At 45.9% G+C, this 19,449-nt stretch overlaps 2 protein-coding genes across 2 annotated transcripts; both read right to left on the reverse strand.

Moving 5' to 3' along the window:
- Window positions 1-4,446: 4,446 nt before the first annotated feature.
- Window positions 4,447-12,762, reverse strand: fam161a (FAM161 centrosomal protein A). The gene is made up of 7 exons (XM_064316349.1): window positions 12,396-12,762; window positions 9,886-10,160; window positions 8,169-9,428; window positions 7,576-7,731; window positions 6,469-6,568; window positions 5,842-6,005; window positions 4,447-5,384 (listed from the first exon to the last, which is right to left on the reverse strand). The coding sequence occupies exons 1-7, from the start codon at window positions 12,549-12,551 to the stop codon at window positions 5,162-5,164; spliced, it is 2,334 nt and encodes a 777-aa protein (XP_064172419.1). The 5' UTR covers window positions 12,552-12,762; the 3' UTR covers window positions 4,447-5,161.
- Window positions 12,763-13,593: 831 nt separating this feature from the next.
- Window positions 13,594-19,349, reverse strand: cct4 (chaperonin containing TCP1, subunit 4 (delta)). Its single transcript, XM_064316363.1, has 13 exons — window positions 19,032-19,349; window positions 18,379-18,431; window positions 18,201-18,290; window positions 17,742-17,850; window positions 17,039-17,303; window positions 16,451-16,583; window positions 16,048-16,187; window positions 15,760-15,856; window positions 15,541-15,651; window positions 15,060-15,190; window positions 14,459-14,693; window positions 14,025-14,138; window positions 13,594-13,767 (listed from the first exon to the last, which is right to left on the reverse strand). The coding sequence occupies exons 1-13, from the start codon at window positions 19,144-19,146 to the stop codon at window positions 13,753-13,755; spliced, it is 1,608 nt and encodes a 535-aa protein (XP_064172433.1). The 5' UTR covers window positions 19,147-19,349; the 3' UTR covers window positions 13,594-13,752.
- Between the last annotated feature and the right edge of the window lie 100 nt (window positions 19,350-19,449).

The following is a 19,449-nucleotide window of genomic DNA, read 5'->3' on the forward strand; positions in this document are numbered from 1 at the left end:
TTAATCCTGTTGTACGCCGTGGATAACAACAAAAATGAAGATTTTTTTGCTTTTCTGTAGATTCTGTATTAATGTATATGTGTATGGGTTCATTCATGTCTAAATAATCATTTAAATGTTTTGCGTCTGAATGTAACCTCTAACTGACGTTTCTATTACTTTCATTTTCATTGTTCACCATCATTATTCAGCATATTCATCAACATGTATGTCTAAAATGTAGATATGTTTACATACACATTATAATTGAAGCACCATTTGAAACGCAAGAATAGCACGTACATTCTAGTAGCACTGTCCGGAGAATACATGAAAGCAAATGCAAAATTGCATTTTTTTCTCAAATCTAAGTAGCTCAATATAAGTGCAAATAGGTTCGTTACACTTTTTAGATGGGCAACGTCAACTGAAAATGGTTAAGTGAAGACAGTGGAAGCTGATTTTACCCTGAAAGTAAGGTAGAGTAACTCCTGCAGAATGTTGCAAATGAACTCCGTCTAGCCAGCCAAGACCTTCCCTACATGTTCTCATTCACCTTTAGTATTCTCTCCATCTGAACATTACACCAAATATTTCACGGATGAGTAAATTGCTCAGTTTTTTTTTTTTTTTTTTTTTTAAGATGATTTGTTTTTTTTTTTGCTTTAGGGTTCTGTAAATGATTCACTGTTCCTGAAAACAATAACAACTACGAGAAAAAAGTAATATAATGAATTGATTGAAAATATCTCTCTACAGCATTTTTGTGTTTCTGTAAAAGCTGAGAGTGCAAGTATTTTGAAATATCCAGAGTGCTGTTGTTTCCATTGCTTGGCTGAACAGAAGTCAAACCCCTGCCTTTGATGGTATCCTAAGTCCACTACTAAAAAGCAAGAACAAGCAAAAAAAAAAAAAAATAATTATATTCGGCCAATCGACTTCTAAAGTTGGGTCTGACTGGTTTGAAAGGTGTTCACACAGGAACATCTTGTCTTGAGTGTGAGTTCTTGCTATCCCCAACTGCATCTGCCCATACTGCATGTTTATTTTGTATTCATGGGTGTTTTTGGTTACTTGTAGTTTTCACTCAGTTTTTCAATAGGCAGTTCTTCAGAATGTCACCATTCAGAACTATTTGCACAGTTGTGGGGGGAGGGGCATCCTCCTGCGAATATCAATTATTCTGAAACAGTGGTATTAAAAATAAATTCTAAATAAATTTGCTGGTTCACAAGTCCTTGCACTGTTCTCCAAGTCTGAAGTTTAAATGTTGCCTTGTGTTTTTTCATTTTACATTATTGGGGAAAGAAAAAAACTATAAAGTGAAATTTTAAAGTGATTGCACCCCAAATAAAATAGGGAACTGATACTAAAGACTGGAAACAGAAATCCCAATAACACAATTCTGCATACAGCATTTTCAGTTGAGCTCTCATGTAGAGGTACAGGCTAAATAAGTGTGCATTCCTATAATAGCAATATGTATTTTCATTAATTGTTGACGCGTAACAGATTTTGTTTTGGTTTATGGTCTCAGTCATTTTCATTATGAGGTCAACCAAAAAAAGAGAGAAAAAAAAACTAAAAAGATGAAACAGAATTTCAGGGCAGTTAAAGGATAGTTCAGGGACTTGAGGATTATTAAGGACGCATTACAGTCTTAATCAATTCAAAATATGTTATATGAAATACACTTCACGTAAAAAAAACTAAATATTTTTATGTAACCGTTTCACAAAAGCTTCAGCTCAAAACATCCCCGGAAAGGAGGGTAGTCTCACCGCCAGCCAATCTGAGAACCCATAGGAACAGGGAAATGTTGTTACACAAGTAAGCAAATGGCAGAGAGCTTCGTTATTCTGGATCTGACTGGCCAAATCTCGTTCCGTCGGGCCCAGTCAGGCAATCGACATACATTATCTGGGCACGACCTTTTCCTACCGCTCATGTCATGGCCTAGCTTCACAGCTGACGACCTGTTCCTTCTGCGGTGTGTGGCTGGGAGCAGGACTCGGATCTCAGCTGAGTGGAGGTGGGGGAGGGGGTCCGGGGGGGGGGGTGATATGTGAATTAGAATGTCTAATCATGTTTAAGGGTACCATTCCATCAAATTTACAAAATTTTATTTAATTTATGCAAAGAATAAGTTCTTTACTTCAAAATGGAAGTCTGCACTGTGATTAGTGTACTTTTGACGTGCGTGAGGTTGTATTTGGATACGAAGGTTCTCAAATGAAAACTCAACCCAGGTCGACAAAAAAATAAAATAAACTATGCCCGAGACATTGATTTTGTTTGTGATGAAATTTTTGACGACATACAGTGGGTATGAGGTAATTCCCATAACTGAAATAAAGCAGAACTTAATGATACTGTGACAATGTGTACTTTCTCTTTATAAAAACAACCAGTCGATGAAAACACGTACTTGGAACATTCATTGGCATTACGTAATTGTAAAAAGAACAAATCTAAACTCTGCTGCAAAGGTTGAAATAGGGCCTAAACTTCACATAATGCTCCTTTGAAAGCTCTGGTTTATAGGTGTTAATTAATGTTCCATGACAGAATTTTAGAAGTGAGAAAACACCCAAAGAAATGAAAGATATACCTGCATGTTATCTACTAGGTAGGTCCATACATACAATGCTTGGAACTTTGCCTTTGGGTTAAAAGGAAGCAGTAACAATCGTATCAATAGTAAAATGTTCACAAACAGGAGAAAAGTATAGTATTTTATAATTATTTTATAACACTGAAGTAAAATCTCTCTCAGGAGTTTTTAAGAAGCATTTCCTTGTGATGTCTCTGATATTATATGACATTGCTGGAATGGGCACATAATTCCAACTGAAATATTTGTGTGACATTTTAAATGACAGTTAATACTGAGGCATTACCATATATCATCAGATGCACTGAACATTATAAGGGCACAACAATCAAAGAACGAGCTCAAGGAAATCAATGAGATTCAAATGAAATCAATCATTTAGAGTGAGAAAAATGTTAAGTAGCAGCCAAGAATAATTAATATCTTGCAAGTATTCAATGTCATTATTATAAAAAGAAATAGCGAAAGATCCTAATGTTGGAAAGTATTTATAAAAAAGTTATCAAAAACACACACTATACCTGTAGAAGTTAAATTATGTATTTGCATTATTGGCCAACTACTTGTTTGACCTCTAACAGCAAACTAGGTCATTCTGGCCTTGACAACAGTGCAGACTGGAAATTTCAGATGCAGAGCGAAACTGAGAGATTGGGGAGTGCCCTCTAGTGTTCAGAAGTGATATTAACCATTGGGACGTACGGTACAGTCAGTGGAGCCACACCTCTCAACTCACATATAAACACTTCTTTCTGTGTAGCTGCGGGTTCAATTCCTGGCTGTGACATTTTCTGTGCTGTGAGCCTCTCTCCATACAAAACCTTACCTGCTTTTCCCTTTTTCTGAATAAAGTAAAAAGTAATACATGAAGAGGGTGAACTGTCCGTTCTCCCTGTTTATTTTTTAAAAGTTAAATCAACTCAAAATAAAATTCATTATTTTCCCCTCCAGAAGTGATATTAGTTAACTCCTGTCATGAGAATGACATCTGCATGCTGATAATCTACATCATGTTGAAGTGTGTTTTATGTTTAAATAACATTAGAAGGGTCAATGTGAAAACCAAAAATATGCAAACCTCATAATACAACTGACCAGAAAACCCCCCACAAGCCAACAATCTTAAAGCGGCTGATTCTGACCAGTGACGGTCACATGACAAGGCTAATTACTACTAAAGGCACAATGGTGTACCGTGCACAATGAAGGCCATTGATCCTCTCTCCCTCAGGGACAATTGACAAAGGAGGGGAAAACGAGAGGGTCTTTGTCTTTGGGCGACAAACAGACAGTCAGAGGAGCCATTGTCCACCTTCCGTTTTTGCGCTCGTGCACCAGAGCAGGTTGCGTGCTCGGACCACTTCGTGAGCACCAACCGAAACTCATCTGCGTCTCTGATGAAGGACATGAGAGGTGGGCGTGGCCGTGACCGTTCACCTGGGCAGGTAAGTCATCAGGTTTCATTCATCAATGATGAATGAACGAATGAATGAATGAACGTAGAGGTGGGTTCAGTTTGCTGACCACTCCGACAGGATGTAGAGGCAACTGTAGGATTATCATCAGGCCACTCTCTCTTCTCTCTACCCACTATTTCACCTCACAGATAACCTCTACCACTAGTAAACAGAGAAGTGCAACAATATGGAGGAATATTACTGGGTGCAAGAAGGAGTGGTTTCCTGCTAGGGTGCTTTTGAATAACTTAAGATTCCCTTCATTTCTCAATAAGCAGATACAACATGTCAATTATAAACTTTCAAAATTTAGGACATTGTTGGAGCCCTAAAATTCAGCCTTCAACAGTCAATTCTAATAGATTAAGGGTTCAGCACTCCACTTGGGTATCGTGATTCCAGATGTACAAACATTTATTTAAAGGGTAATTGAAAAAAGCAGGTCAATAAAGCCACAGTGGAATCGGTTTAATTATTAATACTACAGGTCCCGCATATTAAATATTCACAAAAGAGAATAGTTTACTCAATACTGCCATGAGTAGTAAGTAAACAATTACAACATTTACAATAATTAATATTGTATTATAGGTAAAAAAAGAAAAAAGAAAAAACCTGCGTGCTTGTTTACTTGCCCACAAAATGTCCGATATCACATATTTTGCATAGACTGAAAGTACATAATAAAAAGATAAAGGTATATTATTTTCTGATCTCAGAAAAAGTACTTCATTTAAAATACAAAACCAATTATCTTGTATTGTTATAAAAATAATGATTTACATTAGTCCAGATCCTACATGTAAGAGACAGAGAGACAGAAGAAGAGAGAAAGAGTGAGAGAGAGGGAGAGGGATGGAGGGACAGGGAGATGGAGAGAGAGAGGGGGAGAAGGGAGAAAGAGGGAGAGAGGCTAGTCATCAGGAAGCAGATGCCTCATCTCTTTTCTGTCATTACCGTTCCTGTCCCTCCCATTTTCCTCATCCTCTTTTTTCTGTCACTCACACAACTGCCCCTCCTCCAGCTGCTCCTCCTCCTCTCTCTGACCTCCCGCTCCTCCTCTCCCTCCTTCTCTCCCATCTCCGTCTAAACAATGGTCTTCCGTCTCTCCCTACTGGTCGTTCTCATCCACTTCCCGATCGGCTTCGTCGTCATCCTCCTCCTCCTCCTCCTCTTCCTCACTGTCTTTATTGCTGTCACCTTCCTCTTCCTCTTGCCCCTCTTGCTCCTCTCCAGACAGTTCCCGATCGTCGAGCTCTTCGTAGTCGTCTGGGTAGTCATCCGCAGGGGACTCTGCTCCCGCAGACAGTGCAGCACCAGCGTCCCCCTTCCCACTGGGGAAAAAGGAGGAGTCACCTGCTGTTACAAACCCTCTGTTTAAACAGAACTGCTCAGGTGGCGTACAAATTTGGGACTAGGAAATACCTTACGAACATATCAACACTTATACAATAGCTGCTCATAGTCAGTAACTTGGCCTCACTAATATAACCACGGTGGACAGCTATTTATTATATTATTCTTCCATTACATTACAGGCATTTAGCAACTTACACAAGTTTTTACATAGCATTTACAGTACATTGCATGCATTTATACAGCTGGATATATACTGGAGAAATGCAGGTTAAGCACCATGCTCAAGAGCACAAACGGCAGTGCCCTACCTGGGAATCGAACCTGCGACCTTTAGGTTACAAGACCACCTCCTAACCCATTATACCACACTGCTGCCCGCATACCAAACCCGCGCAGGTGTGACGCGTGCGACGCTACGTGAGAGGACGTTACCGCTGCTTCTCCTCGCTGGCGACGGAGGACTGGTCGTTGGGCGCGCCGCGCGGCCGTTGCCGTGGTTTCCGCTCCGGCGCCATGCCGCGGACGAAGTCCTCGCTCAGTCCGTGCCCCCGCAGCGCGTCCGTGTAGCGCCTCTCCGCGGCCCGCTTGGCGTTCCTCTGGATTGGGGCAAGCGGGGAGGAAAAACCGCACATCCTCACGTGATAATAAAGCAGCATATATCCTCCATATATGTACACCCCATATCCTCACACAATAATACTGCATCAGGGAATAATAAGGGCCAAGATTATTCCCTCTACAGGGCTCTACGATGCTCCCATTTTAAAATAGATGTGTGACACAGATGTAATATAGATGTGTGTTAGCTGGAAAAATTATTTAGGAGCACATCTGCTTATTCGGATGCACTGTTGTTCTCCTTTTTAACATAGAGCCCTACCTGTGTATAAGGAGAAGAAAAAGAAAGTGTAAAGAGTTAAAAAGTGCATGCGTGAATGAGTGTGTGTTGCGTGTGTATGTGTGTTGCATGTGTGTATGCGTGTGTGCACGCGCATGAGTGTGTGTGCATGTATGTGTGTAGGTGTATGTGTGCATGTGTGTGTGCAAGCTCCTGCTCACCTGCGTCACCTGTTCTAGCAGCAGAGGTCTCTCTTTCACTCTCTCCCGCATCTCCCGCATCTCCTCCTGATACTCCTTCCTGCGCTGGAGGTCCTGCTTCCTGTCCCAAACACACACACAGGGCGCTAGTCAGGACTGTCCCCACAATGAACGCACTGGGGAAATCAGGCAAGGTCCCCAGAACGCATGGTCCCCAGAACTAATAAGTGTAATCACATCAAGAACACAGCCATAGTGCTTTGTCCTGTGCAACATTTAAAAAAATATTAAATTCGTCCCCATACCTACATATCTTCAGAAGGTCAGACATCACTGAAATCAATGGACCTCTACAAAATACTCACTCTAACTTGGTATTCAGTTTTATAGATTAATCACAACAGTATGACATTTTAAGTATGCACGTATATATATATATATTTTTTATTTTTTTATTTAAAAAAAAAAAATAATAATAATTACATTTTGGAGGCATTTAGTGTAAAAAAAAAAAAAGTCAAAACAATTTCTTTGTCTTTTTTTACTTACGTTTATTGAACAAAACATGTAATCAAATGTATCAATGCTTGTTCAAACATACAAATATTACTCATTGAAGACATTATTGCTTTTAAATACAGCGCCTTCAGTTCTATTTACTTTGGCCGCTTCTGTCCTCATCCTGAAATTCCCAGCTTTTGGCAACAACCAGTCACATTTAATTTCATTCATGGTGGAGAACTTCACAGACTGAATTTCAATTTGAAATAAATAAGACATCATTTTATTAATTAAATTAATTAAATTAAAAAGGAATAAATGTTCAGAAAGCTTTCGCCACATTATTTTTAAAAATTAATTTAAATAATAAAAAAAAAACTTTCGCATTAGTTCATTTCAGTTTATTTTAGGATTACAGCAGTGGTCTTGGTATTATTTTGTTCTATGAAATCAGATCCATTTGTCCATAAGATAAGAATCTTGATCAGTATTTTCTTCCATGTTTCCTGATGGGGGGCGCGAAGCTGGCAGGTATGAGTTGAGGGCTGCAGGGGTTAAAGGTCGGGTTTGGGTACAGGCCTCTTTTCCTCCTGCTTTGAGAGACCGGTTGAAGCCTTGCTAGACGACTGTTTGGCCCTGCAGGTCTGGGACAGGGCCAGGTGGGGGTCGTTGGCCCGGGCTCGGCTGGACACCACCCTCTGCAGCCTCCGCTCTCTCTGCTTCTGCCTTCGCCTCCAGCTCTCCTCCTCTTCCTTGGCCTTCGTCCTCTGCTCCAGGACCCTCCTACTCAGAGAGAGAAGGCCGCCCACTGCTCAGGAGGTCTGGGGGGGCACTGGCAGGGGGAGGATGTGGGGATCCGAGGATGGGGTACACCGGGGGGCTAACATGGACATGGCACTGGGGTGAGGTTTTGAGGGTCACTTGGCAGCAAGAATGATTGAATCGGAAGGTGGTTGAAAGGTTCAAATGGGAGATTCAATGAGACGAAGACTTTCTGAAGGTATGGGAGTTCTATGGCTCTAGTGTGACCGTGGGATTGGAAGGGTTGGGGACACACCAAACCGGGGAAGGGGGCGTGGAAGGGGAGACGTCATGAGGGGTTCAAAGGTGAGGGGTTTTCAGGTTTGAGTCGATTTGGGAGGTCCACAGCAAGCACGATTACAGACAGACAGGCGCGGGCGTGCCGGACGGGAGCCACCTCAGCCGCGGTCAGCCGTTACCTCACAGCCTCCTGGCGCTTTGTGGTGGCGTCCGTGGTTCTGGCGGGCAGGAGCTCCAGGCTGCCGGACAGGGAGGAGCAGAGGCTGGAGCTGGCGGTTCGGGGGCGGGCGGGGGTCAGGCGGAGCCGGCGGGCGACCCCCCCGGGGCCGGTCGGGACGGCGCGGGCGGGGACGCGGTGGCGACGGTGCGCGGCGGTCTGCGCGGTGCGCAGCCGGAAGGGCTCGCACGCCGTGGTGGGCCGGACGTCCCGCCGGCTGAGCAGCTGCTCCCGGAAGCGCCGGTAGCTCCCGTCCAAGTCCGGCACCTCCCCGTTGATCCTGGGCCGGAAGTCGGCCTCCGTCCGCTCCTCCTCCGCGGGCTCCCGCGGCCTGGAGCTCCGCCGGGCCGCCGCGGTCATGCCGCGGGGGAGCGAGGAGCTGTGGAGCAGCTCCTGCGCCCGCATCTGCATCTTGATGGCGCGGTACAGCCGGTCCTCCTGCATGCGCTCGCTCACGGTGGAGTCGTACACCCGCCGCGGCACCGGCTTGGCCCGGAAGCCCCGCGCCGCCGCCGCCTCCTCCTCCTCCCTGGGGAGGCTCCGCAGCTGCGCCTCCTTCTCCTCCTTCCTCCTCCTCTCCCGCTCCAGGAAGCTGAAGGGCTCCTGGGAGCTGCCCGCGCGGCGCTGGTGGGAGAGCTGCCGCCGTTCTCGTCGCTCCTGGTCGCGGGCGGCGATCTCCTCGTACAGCGGCAGGTAGACGTGGGCGGGCACGGGGCTGGCCCGGAACTTCCTCCGGCACTCGGACAGCTCGGCCAGTTCCCTGCGGAGCAGCGCGTTCTCCAGCTCCACCTCCGAGCGCGACTTCACGCCGAGCCGCTTCCTCTCCGCCTCGCGCACCGTCATCCGGAACGGCCGGGGCACCGTCACCCTGTGCCGCCAGGTGCCCCGCTCCGGCCCGTCCTCCCTCCCCGCCCCGCCCACACCCCTCCCCTTGCCCCGCCCCCTCCCGCCCCCCCGGCCCTCCGGTTCGCTCCCGAGCGAGGAGCAGGAGGCGGGGCGTTCCCGCGGAGTCAGCTCCCCCACGGTGAAGTCCTGCCACATGGTCCTGATTCGCTCCTTCGGCGAGGTCAGTTGACTCTTCTCCTTCGCCACGTCGTTGTCGGCCACGCCCTCCTCCGAGGAGTCCGACAGACCGCAGCCCCACCCGTGGGTCAGCTCCACCGCGGAGAAGGCCTTGCGCAGCTTACACACGGGCGTTATAGCGTTCTTCTCCAACTTCGACCTGAAAACAGAACCAAAACCATCATATTATACCTTATGACACCATATGGCTATCATAGTTATTTTGTATTATTCAGGTAGACCATTTTCAAAGGCCAGTTTCATTTCCATTTAGTCGATAGTCTTTTGTGAGTCAACTTACAAGAACTCACAAACAAATGCTTAAAAATTTCTTTCAAACCAGTCAATACAGCTTTAAAACAGACAGTGCCACAGGTCAGAGCTGGGCTGCCCAACCCTGTTCCTGGAGATCTACTACCCTGTAGGTTTTCAGTTCACCCCTAATTTGCCACATCTGCTTCTACTAATTAGCGCAAGAGATCTCTACTGTGATGAGATCTTGTAGGCTGAGTGAAAGCCCACAGGACGGTAGATCTCCAGGAGCAGGCTTGGGCAGCCCTTGGTCAGCGGGACAGCAGACAGGGACCCTATCCCCCCGGCTAGCGACAGGACCGAACCTGCGGTTGCCCTCGGTGACGCTGCCCGGCGGCCACGCGGCGGCTGTAATCCCCAGCTTGTTCCGGTACATTCCCTCCAGCTCGGCCATGGTGCGCAGGTGGGCCCTCTTCAGCTCCCCCAGCCTCCGGTAGTACTCCTGGTTGGAGGAGCAGAACTGGCGCAGGTCGATGTGCTCCCCAGACGGCACCCCGGGGTCCCGCGTCAGCGGCGGGTCGCCTCGATCTCCCCCGGCCTCCTCCCCGTCGCTGCGGTCCGACTCGGAGTCATTCTCCGTCTGCCACAAAGGGGGGGTGGGGGGGCAAACCGAGAGACCTCAGCTCAACAGGAGAACTCAAACAAGCCCCTGACTGAACTCTCGGGAGTCTGGTGAGGTTACTATTCTAAGGTTACAAAAGAGCAGCTACAATAATGTTTTTCTGCCCACAAAGACGCCAGCAAACAGCCCTGCTTATAATGTGCTAATTAAGAAATCTTATCTTACTTCACATTAGAGCCACAAATTCAGGGCTTGTAAGCATGAATTTAACAGATGCAGTGCTTGTAACTATTTTAACCCCTCCCACTCAAAATCAGCATTTAGAGAGTACCGTAAGTGGACATCAATATTTTAAAGTAGGGGGCCTTGGGCTATTTAAACACACTCATCTGGATTTGAAGTCACTCTAATCCTTGTGGGGGTGGGGGTGGGGGGGTGGACGAATTATTTCCCTCATACCCAGGACATTTTACAGAATAGTATAGATAAAAACCGTGTAGACACAGAACTCCTTCACACCTCGACCAACAGTGACACTGCGAAAGGTGTAATATTTCCCTCTTAGTTTTTGCATTTAGCCTTACCTGCCTTCAAAAAAAAAAAAAAAAATACTGAGCAAATTTCAAACTCAAATTAAATTTGCTTTAGAAGTGCCGCGATAAACGCCCACCAGAGTGCTTTCACTCCACACCCTGCACCTGTCATTTTTAAAAGAAAAAAAAAAAACAGGCGAGATTAAACATGGAGCCAGGGAACAGCCTCTGTGAGAATTAAGCTGAATCTCTAAAGCTCATTAGCGGGGGCTTGGGAGACCATATGGCTCTTTGCAGTCGGTAAATGCTATTAGCAGATGATGAAAGAAGAACATGTCTCACCAGCACACAGTGCTGTCTAAGTATTATCATGTAAACCTTCTTCTGTAAGGTAACAAGTAAGACTGTCAATAGCGATTCCACACAGAGGCATACTGTTGAATTCAAGCACAACAACTGCACCAGAGGTTTAGGCCCATATTAAAAAAAACTGCAATATCATTTTTTTAAATCAGTCAACATATTGAATACATCAATCCGCATTCAGCATTAATTTATCAATCAATTAACCATTAACTCCAGGGACAAGACTATATCTTGATTCAGTGAGTGTAGTTGCTTCATTTAAGGGGCAGAGTTCACTAAACACTTGTTTACTATGACGTAAAAGTAATAAAATATAAGGAATTATATCACGTGAGCCTTGCATATACTTGCAGATTAAATGAATTTAGTGTCCACCTGTCCTTATATTCTTTTTCTTCCACCGAAAGCCCGCGTGTGTTTAAGGGAAAGGACACGCCCAAAACGTGCACGTACAGAACCTCCTAAGACCGTGAAGTGGGCTTTTTTTAAGATCTTAAATTTCCCCTGCAGGTACGTTTCCCCTGTTGGGAAATATGCCCAAACCAGGACACACCAGCAGATAGAGGACTTAAAGCGACAGTGAGTGAATGGTGATTAGGGCTGGTCCATGCTTCAGTAACAGGAAGGATTACCACGTCTCTACTGCGGTAGATGTTGTGATCTAGCAAAGGAAGGTGGTGGTTCTTTAGAGGCCAAGAATAGGTACTTTATATACAGGTCAAATCCTTTTCCTGCTGAACATCATGCATTCACATCTCTCTCACACTGATACCTGAATCCAAGTCAATCCGAGTCACTGATTATATTCTGCATTATAGTTTCTGTGGTAGTTATTAATTTCGCCATTGGTTTCTAAAATATTCTGAATACATTCAACAGGTAAAGTTAAAGTATTGAGATTTTATCATTTAATAATTTTTAAATGTCAATGTAGAAAATATTAGTATGTCAAACTAGTGACTAGCTAGTAGAATGATAAATGCTGTTACTGTTTTTTTGTCACTCTTTGAAGTAATATTTTAACAAAAGTGACATAAATCGCACATAATCACATTGCCAATCCATTCGCTAGATTGACTGATAATTTCCTCCTTTGGTTAATTGGTGAAAAAAAATTTCAGAATACTATCAATAAACTGAACGACTGATCAACAACTAATACAGTTAGCTAGCCGAGCTATGCAAGCGTAAAGTACAGGCTAATCCAACTAGCTATCAAGTTACTTATTATTGTCGTTGCTAGCTAGGTCGCTGAATCGTATTGCATTGTCAAGAACATCACACAACCAGCCTCGCTAGCAAGCGAGTGAAGTAGGTTACTTTGGCCAGATTAGCGCTAGAGTACACGAGTTACCTCTTTCTCATAGTCCCGGTTATCCGGCGGGTGTCTTGCCGCGTATGGGAGTGCTCTCTCCCGCTCATACTGAGCTAACGGGGCTTTAGTGTGCGGATCTACCGGCGTTTTCAAACACGAGGTCACCAGGACGTTTGCGCGATGCGAATCCTCCATGACGCCCTGTGATCTTCTTTCACTTCGTCTTGAACATTGATTCAACTGAACGCAGTTAGTTGCAGTTTCTGTTAGCGGTCCGCCCCGTAAGCTCAACAGCTACGGTACCGCGCTTTGTGGCGCTGCGGCGTCGCTGGCTACCCTGGTTACAGGAGCCTACGGTATACCCACAGGGACAAACCTGCTGCAGACTGCACCGTCTCTAACAAACCGCAAGCGCTTGTATTCAGAAATGGACGGGCTTTGTTCCAATTTAATAGACCAAACCTGATTGTAGGCATACAATCTGTCGTACAAGAAGACATGCTTATAAAATACCAAAATATAAATGCTGGCTGAGTTAGACCACTGTCATTTATACAATGATAACATTTTGCCTTCCAATTCAAATGACAAGCAAGACATTGGAATAGGTGCTCTCCATATGTCAATATAAGCTTAGCTATATATAGCAAGCAAACATGGTAGAGATATCCATTCATGTTCTTTCTCTTATGTCACAAATTAACAATTTTGATTTAAAGAGTAACAATGTTAATCACAACACAAGAGTTGATCTCAAAACATAAGCTGGCTTTGACTTCACTGTCTTTTGTCGAAAAGGAAATTCAAGCTGGGAAGCAAACAGGATTCCCACATTGTTGTGGCATTTGCTATCAGGAGAACGCATTCAAATGTCAATTGTGCATAAATTCTCATATTTACAAGATTTTAGGTTAAACATATTACACATTACATTCAGGCATTTAGCAGACGCCTATCAGAGCCTTACACACTTACATAGCATTGTGTATCTTTATACAGCTGGATATATGAGCAATGCGGGTTAATACTTCCTCGACAACGCAGTGTCCTTACCGAATCGAACTCGACTTTAGGTTACAAGCCAGTTCCTTACCAGTGCTACTCATCACTCCATTAATCAGTCTTTCAAAGGTTACATATGACAGCTGAGCTGATGTATTCTGTTCTGAAGGAAAACTGGCAATTCTATGGGGAAACTGGACTCTTTTTTTAATGAAAAGAACACACAAAAGCGCAGTTTGTTTCCTCTTGTTTCAAAAGACAGTTTATTAAATTATGTGACGAGTACAGATGGCACCTGAACAGGAGCCTTAACAAACACACTGAAGGACCAGGAGGTACGCAGCACACAACAGGTGTTTCCAAACCCATCTCCTCACAACGCCACCTTCACTCCTTATCGAGTGTTCACCTGTACGGGCAAAAAAAAAGAGGTAAAACGTGTTAGAACTTCACCAGGACAACAATATGGAACATTGCAATTACACATAAAAACAAGGGTTCCACAAGAAGATATGAAGTTACAGGAGACAGGAGACTGCCACATCATACACCTTGAATAAACAACAACCAAAAGTCAGAAGCCATTTGGTTTTATAGCACGTTCTGCAAAATGGCTTTCGCATTTATGTCCGTGTTCCCATTAGCAGCGGAACGAAAGGCCCGTACCACGTCGTCGATCTTGAGGATGCTGCGGACCGTCTCCGTGGAGAGGGTCAGGGCGCTGATGGACACCAGCAGGGGCTGGACCACCAGCTCCTCCAGGATGTTGGAAATGCCCCCCTGAGAGAGAGAGAGAGAGAGAGGCCTCGCCCATTTAAATACAAGAACAACACATCTGCACTTAAACACACACAATTGCACTAACACACACATGCACACATCCGCCCTTACACGACACACAGCTGCACTTACAACACACACACACACCTCCACTTATGAAACACACCCTTGCACTTGCACACAACACACACTCACACACATATAATTGCACCAACACACACACACACACTTACCCAACACAAACACACACACACACACAGGCATGCATACTCACACTAACTGCTGACACAGTCAGCCCGGTAAACTCCGCCCCCACCCACCTTGCGGACGTTGATCCCGGCGGTCTTCTCCCCCTGGGCGTGTCTGTTGCGCAGCTCGGTCACCGTGGAGATGGGGTTGAGGCCGGCGTTCTCGGCCAGTGTGGAGGGCACCACCTCCAGGGCGTCGGCGTAGGCGCGGACGCAGTAGGCCTCCATGCCGCTCAGCGTGCGGGCGTACTCCGCCAGCCGCAGCGCCAGCTCGATCTCCGGGGCGCCGCCCCCCGCGATCAGGGCTCTGTGGATCCGCGAGAGAGAGGGACGGGGGGTAAAACAACCAGGTTAGGCCCAAGAAAAACCAGGCGAGGCAAGTTCTGCTTTATTAACCAATCAGGGCTTAGTAATAACAGAGCAGCTCACACTAGTTGGGGAGAGCTGGGGGAGATTTCAAGAAGCAGGATTAATGAGTTAAGCTGGATATCTCTACCAAGTAAAACCCAGAACTGCTCTACTTCAGTCCACATTCCATACTGAGACAGTCCTGGGTTTTACCCCGCACAAGTTATCCGGCTAACTCGGTAATCCGGCTTTGTGAAACAAGGCCCTGGTTTAAGCAGCGCATTAGCGTACAGCGCTACAGAGACACTCCGGTCAGAGAGGATACCTTTTCTTCACCAGGCAGCGGATGACGCACAGGGCGTCGTGGATGGAGCGCTCGGCCTCCTCGATCACCAGCTTGTTGGAGCCGCGCACTACGATGCTCACCGTCTTCCCAGGGCTGGAGCAGCCCGTGATCTGAGCCAGCAGACACATTCAACTCAGCACCAGAATCAAGAGCACAGGGTGCAAACATGGCTACCGCTACAGGGACGCCATTCAAATGAACTGGGTTGCTAAGGGAAAGCCACTCAAATGAACTGGGTTGCTAGGACACGCAATATTTACAGACCAAAATCATAATTTGAGACTATGACAAATATTAAAATGGCACGTATTCAACAGACTACATTGAACCGCACCAAAATTCACAACCTTAATTTGCATTGTGGACATGTATGTTTTGTTAGAGCAGCAGGTGTGACGAGTTTGAAGAACACATTTAGTGATAAAAGATCAATACCCTCTAATTAACTCAAACGCATTACCTTGATCAGCTTGCCAGATCCATCCAGACTGACTTCTTCAGCCAGTTCTGCAGAGCCCAGCATTTCTGGGGTGAACTGGTCGATGTGGGCAATGGGCTTGGTTCCTAGAGTCTGTACAGAAACGGACATGTTAGATCCGTCCACGTTTGAAATCCCCAAGATTTTCGGCAAAAAGCAGAAACCCTCCCTTTGCACGACCGAGAGAAGCCATTTTGTTACCTTGCAGATGAACTCAATGTCCTCCCTCTCAATGTCCTTGATGACCATGATCTTCATCTTGTTTAAGAAGTGCAGGGCCAGATCACTGAGGGCATCTCTGAAGAACAGCAATATTTAAAATGGTCACCTATAGCCAAGCTCTAACAGCATCACATGACCACACAGCTGAGCTTGGGAAGCGGCCATTATAAATAAATAAATGAATGAATAAATACATTTCTAGAATGTACTGAGATGGTTATTTCAGAGGTGAAGCAGTGGTTAAATTCTCACACAGTTAAAGCTCACCTGAGGATGGATTTCTGAATGAGTAACAGGTTGCAGCCGGCCTTCTTGATCTGTTTGACCAGGTTGAGGATGTAGGCCCTCTCCTCACGCAGGACCCTGTCCATCTGCGCGTAGTCCGACACCACGATCTGGTTGTCCATCTGATCGATGGAGGAGAGAGAAATCCAAAAATCAGCTCGTGCACAGCAATGCATTCAAGGGCCAAGTCACACAGAGAAACTGTTCACAAGCAAGACATAGCGCGGAACTGTTCACGAGCAGGTGACACTGCAAAACTGTTCACAGTTGGGTCACACCGAAGGAGGAACCGATGACAACACCCTCCACTGGTTCATGTTGTGTCCTCTACACTGCCCCTAACATTGATGTAAATCACATTCACGCTACATTCACATTGACTCACGTCAGTCTTCGGGGGGGACAGGCAGAACTGGATGAGGCCGATCTTGGCCTTCTCCACGCGGGAGACGCCAGAGTTGGCCACCTTTTGGGTCAGCACCAGTCCGTCCACCAGCTCGCAGTCATCGATGGTCCCTCTGGAGAAAAAGCACATTACTCAGCTTTAGTGCCCAAAAAACCACAGCCTTTCAATGAGACAATTCAGTTCTGCTTCGGATATGGATTTGGTTAAGCAAGTACTGAATCAGAGCTCCCACCAACACCACTGCCAGTTCCAGTCCCACCCTGATCACATGATCCTGATTTGTCAGAAGATTTTAGTGCCCAAAAAACCACAGCCTTTCAATGTGACAATTCAGTTCTGCTTTGGATATAGATTTGGCTAAGCAAGTACTGAATCAGAGCTCCCACCAACACCACTGCCAATTCCAGTCCCACCCTGATCACATGACCCTGATTCGTCAGAAGATTTAACTGACAGTTACCTTATTGGCAAAGCACATCTGCCATATTCCTGCCATATTATGACTACAAAACCAAGACCAAACGCTCCTCCTCAGTATGACGAGCACAGGGGTGCACGCGCGCTCACCCCAGCTTCTTGACGATGTGGATGTCGCGCAGGTCGACGCCGGTGGCGGTGGCAGGATCGATGACCCTCATGACCGCGTCCACGCTCATGGGCGCCAGCAGGCTGGAGTACTGCGATACCACCTTCGAGCACAGCGAGGTGGTGGCGCTGTTGAGCAGCGTCTCCCGGTCGCTCAGCAACACGGGCTGGCTCATGCTGGTAAGCACCTCCACGCCCTTGTCCACCGCCTTCTGGAAGGACTCGGAGATGGTGGTGGGGTGGATACCTGCCCAGCGAGGGAACAAGGGAACTCACATTTACATACAGCTACGCACGTAACAGATGTGTTCATTCCAGAGCAAAGTGTACATCTAACATTTCCAAGACAAATGTGAATGGATGATCACAAAGGGTGTAGGTAGGAAATCGGCCCCCCTAAAATAATATTGCTCTGGGGCCCTTTTGATAATAAAACAAACTGATTTTTTTCTAGCTGTGGGCCTCGAGAACAGCCACCACCTTTCAACCACACTAGCGATGCCCCTGATGAGCGCTAACACATCCTTCTGTATAACACTCCCTATCTACATATATCCATTCCTGCTAGCATGGACAAGGCAGACAACGCTAATGATCCCCAAATATACTGGGGTTCCATGACTTCAGCACATTTGGCAATAATGTGTGTGATTGAGGTTGAGCTTGAGGCACTGGAAAAACGCACCTTTCTGGAGCAGCTTGGCACAGGCATCGAGCAGCGCGCCAGCGATCACAACCACAGAGGTGGTGCCATCCCCAGCCTCGATGTCCTGGGCCTTAGACAGCTCCACCAGCTGCAGGGAACGGGGCGGGGGGGCGGTCCAGGAAAAACAGTCAGCCTTATTAAGTTTCTAAATTTCAACTTCAAACATTTCAGAACATATGGCACCGGTTTAATTGCTAAACAGAATACAACCATAGTCGCCCCCACACCTCTACATATCTCAGACTAGAAGCAAACTGATGCTTAGACTAAACCTTCAAACGTACCACACTTCCATTTTAGATAAATACATACAACAGACTAACTACTTTTACCTGATGGGATTTTCACTTTTAAAGAAACAATTCAAGATGGATGCAGACTGCTTATAGTCACAGAAAATGGTACTTAGGAAGGAGTCACAACAACATGAATACCCACCATTTTAGCTGCTGGATGGAGAACCTGCATCTGCTTGAGGATAGTGGCTCCATCGTTTGTGATGGTGACGTCACCCTTGCCATCCTGGATCTATGAATATATCAAGAGCACAGATCACTATTGGTCACCACAACAGCATACCGGATTATGAAACGAATGATAATTCACAGTATTTTACCATTTTGTCCATGCCCTTGGGTCCCAGGCTGGTCCTGATGGCATCGGCGACAGCTGTCAATCACAGAGAAGACATTACTTCAGCATCCCCGCCCATCTGTATGTGCGTCCAGCCCCAGGACGACGGCAATTCGTTTAGATCAGTTAAACAAAGCCTCTTAACATGACTGTTAAGCTATTGCACCTTTTCAATGAAAGCCAGATTCTACCGGCTGAGATTTACAGTTTCTGAAAAAGCCGACTGCAATGCACTGGCAGTCGGCCGTAGTAAAGTCATTTTAGGTCTACTGGACGGAAGAAAGAGGAAGACGCACAGTAATGACAACGCAGATTATGCTAAAATGGATGATGCTTAGGGAGAACAGGGCGAATACATAAAGCTAGCCTGCACGGGGTTCCAACAACCGTTATCTCGGCGAAATTGCGGAGATAGAACATGCTCGTCACGGCAGAACTGAGACAATTGGTTAGCTAGCTAAACTACATTGCCCATGCCATGTTCTACCGCCCATTCATCCACGCTACCGTTAAGTATCTAGCACAGATTACCAGTGTCACATAGTAACGCATGCGTCAACAACTTCTGTCACCAACAGGCGAAAGAGAAAAGGCCAATCTACTGTAAATAAAAATACATATTAATTCGGCATTTACCTTTTCCAGCGGAAATGTTACTGAACCGAATTTGGGCCGGCTTATCACGGTCTACATAGGTACCCCCTTTGTTTTTCCCACCGGAGGCTCTTGGGGCTGCGATGGCTTCGGGCATGATTATTTATTTTAGTTCACAAATGTTAAAGATGTTTAAAGGATGGGAACGGATGAATGCCGGATCCCCTGGAGTGTCGCCTTATATCGGATGGCTTCGGATTCGGTCTCAGTTCTATCTCCGTTAATTGTAATCGCCTCCGCGCTTCAGAATGTTCCAGAGCCACCGGCTGCGACAACAAGCGAAAGGACCCTCTGCAAAATTGATGACGCATAGTTATGACGAAATATGCTGTCCATGAATTTGCCCTGTGCCTCGCCTGAGCTTTATCTAATGCTCATTAAAGGTTCTTATTATATGTAA

Source organism: Anguilla rostrata, chromosome 2 (assembly GCF_018555375.3).
Source record: "Anguilla rostrata isolate EN2019 chromosome 2, ASM1855537v3, whole genome shotgun sequence".
In the NCBI taxonomy this organism is placed as follows: domain Eukaryota; kingdom Metazoa; phylum Chordata; class Actinopteri; order Anguilliformes; family Anguillidae; genus Anguilla; species Anguilla rostrata.

What these genes read in the sequence shown, in the direction of transcription:
- fam161a (XM_064316349.1), bottom strand. Translation starts at nt 12,551, where the DNA reads ATGGAGGATTCGCATCGCGCAAACGTCCTGGTGACCTCGTGTTTGAAA. An exon ending in GTCACCGAGGGCAACCGCAG is followed by an intron (nt 9,429 to 9,885) that starts GTTCGGTCCTGT and finishes TTCTGTTTTCAG; the next exon opens with GTCGAAGTTGGAGAAGAACG. An exon ending in AAGCGCCAGGAGGCTGTGAG is followed by an intron (nt 7,732 to 8,168) that starts GTAACGGCTGAC and finishes CTCTCTGAGTAG; the next exon opens with GAGGGTCCTGGAGCAGAGGA.
- cct4 (XM_064316363.1), bottom strand. Translation starts at nt 19,146, where the DNA reads ATGCCCGAAGCCATCGCAGCCCCAAGAGCCTCCGGTGGGAAAAACAAA. An exon ending in CCAAGGGCATGGACAAAATG is followed by an intron (nt 18,291 to 18,378) that starts GTAAAATACTGT and finishes ATATATTCATAG; the next exon opens with ATCCAGGATGGCAAGGGTGA. An exon ending in GATCTGGCAAGCTGATCAAG is followed by an intron (nt 15,191 to 15,540) that starts GTAATGCGTTTG and finishes CTGCTGGCTCAG; the next exon opens with ATCACGGGCTGCTCCAGCCC.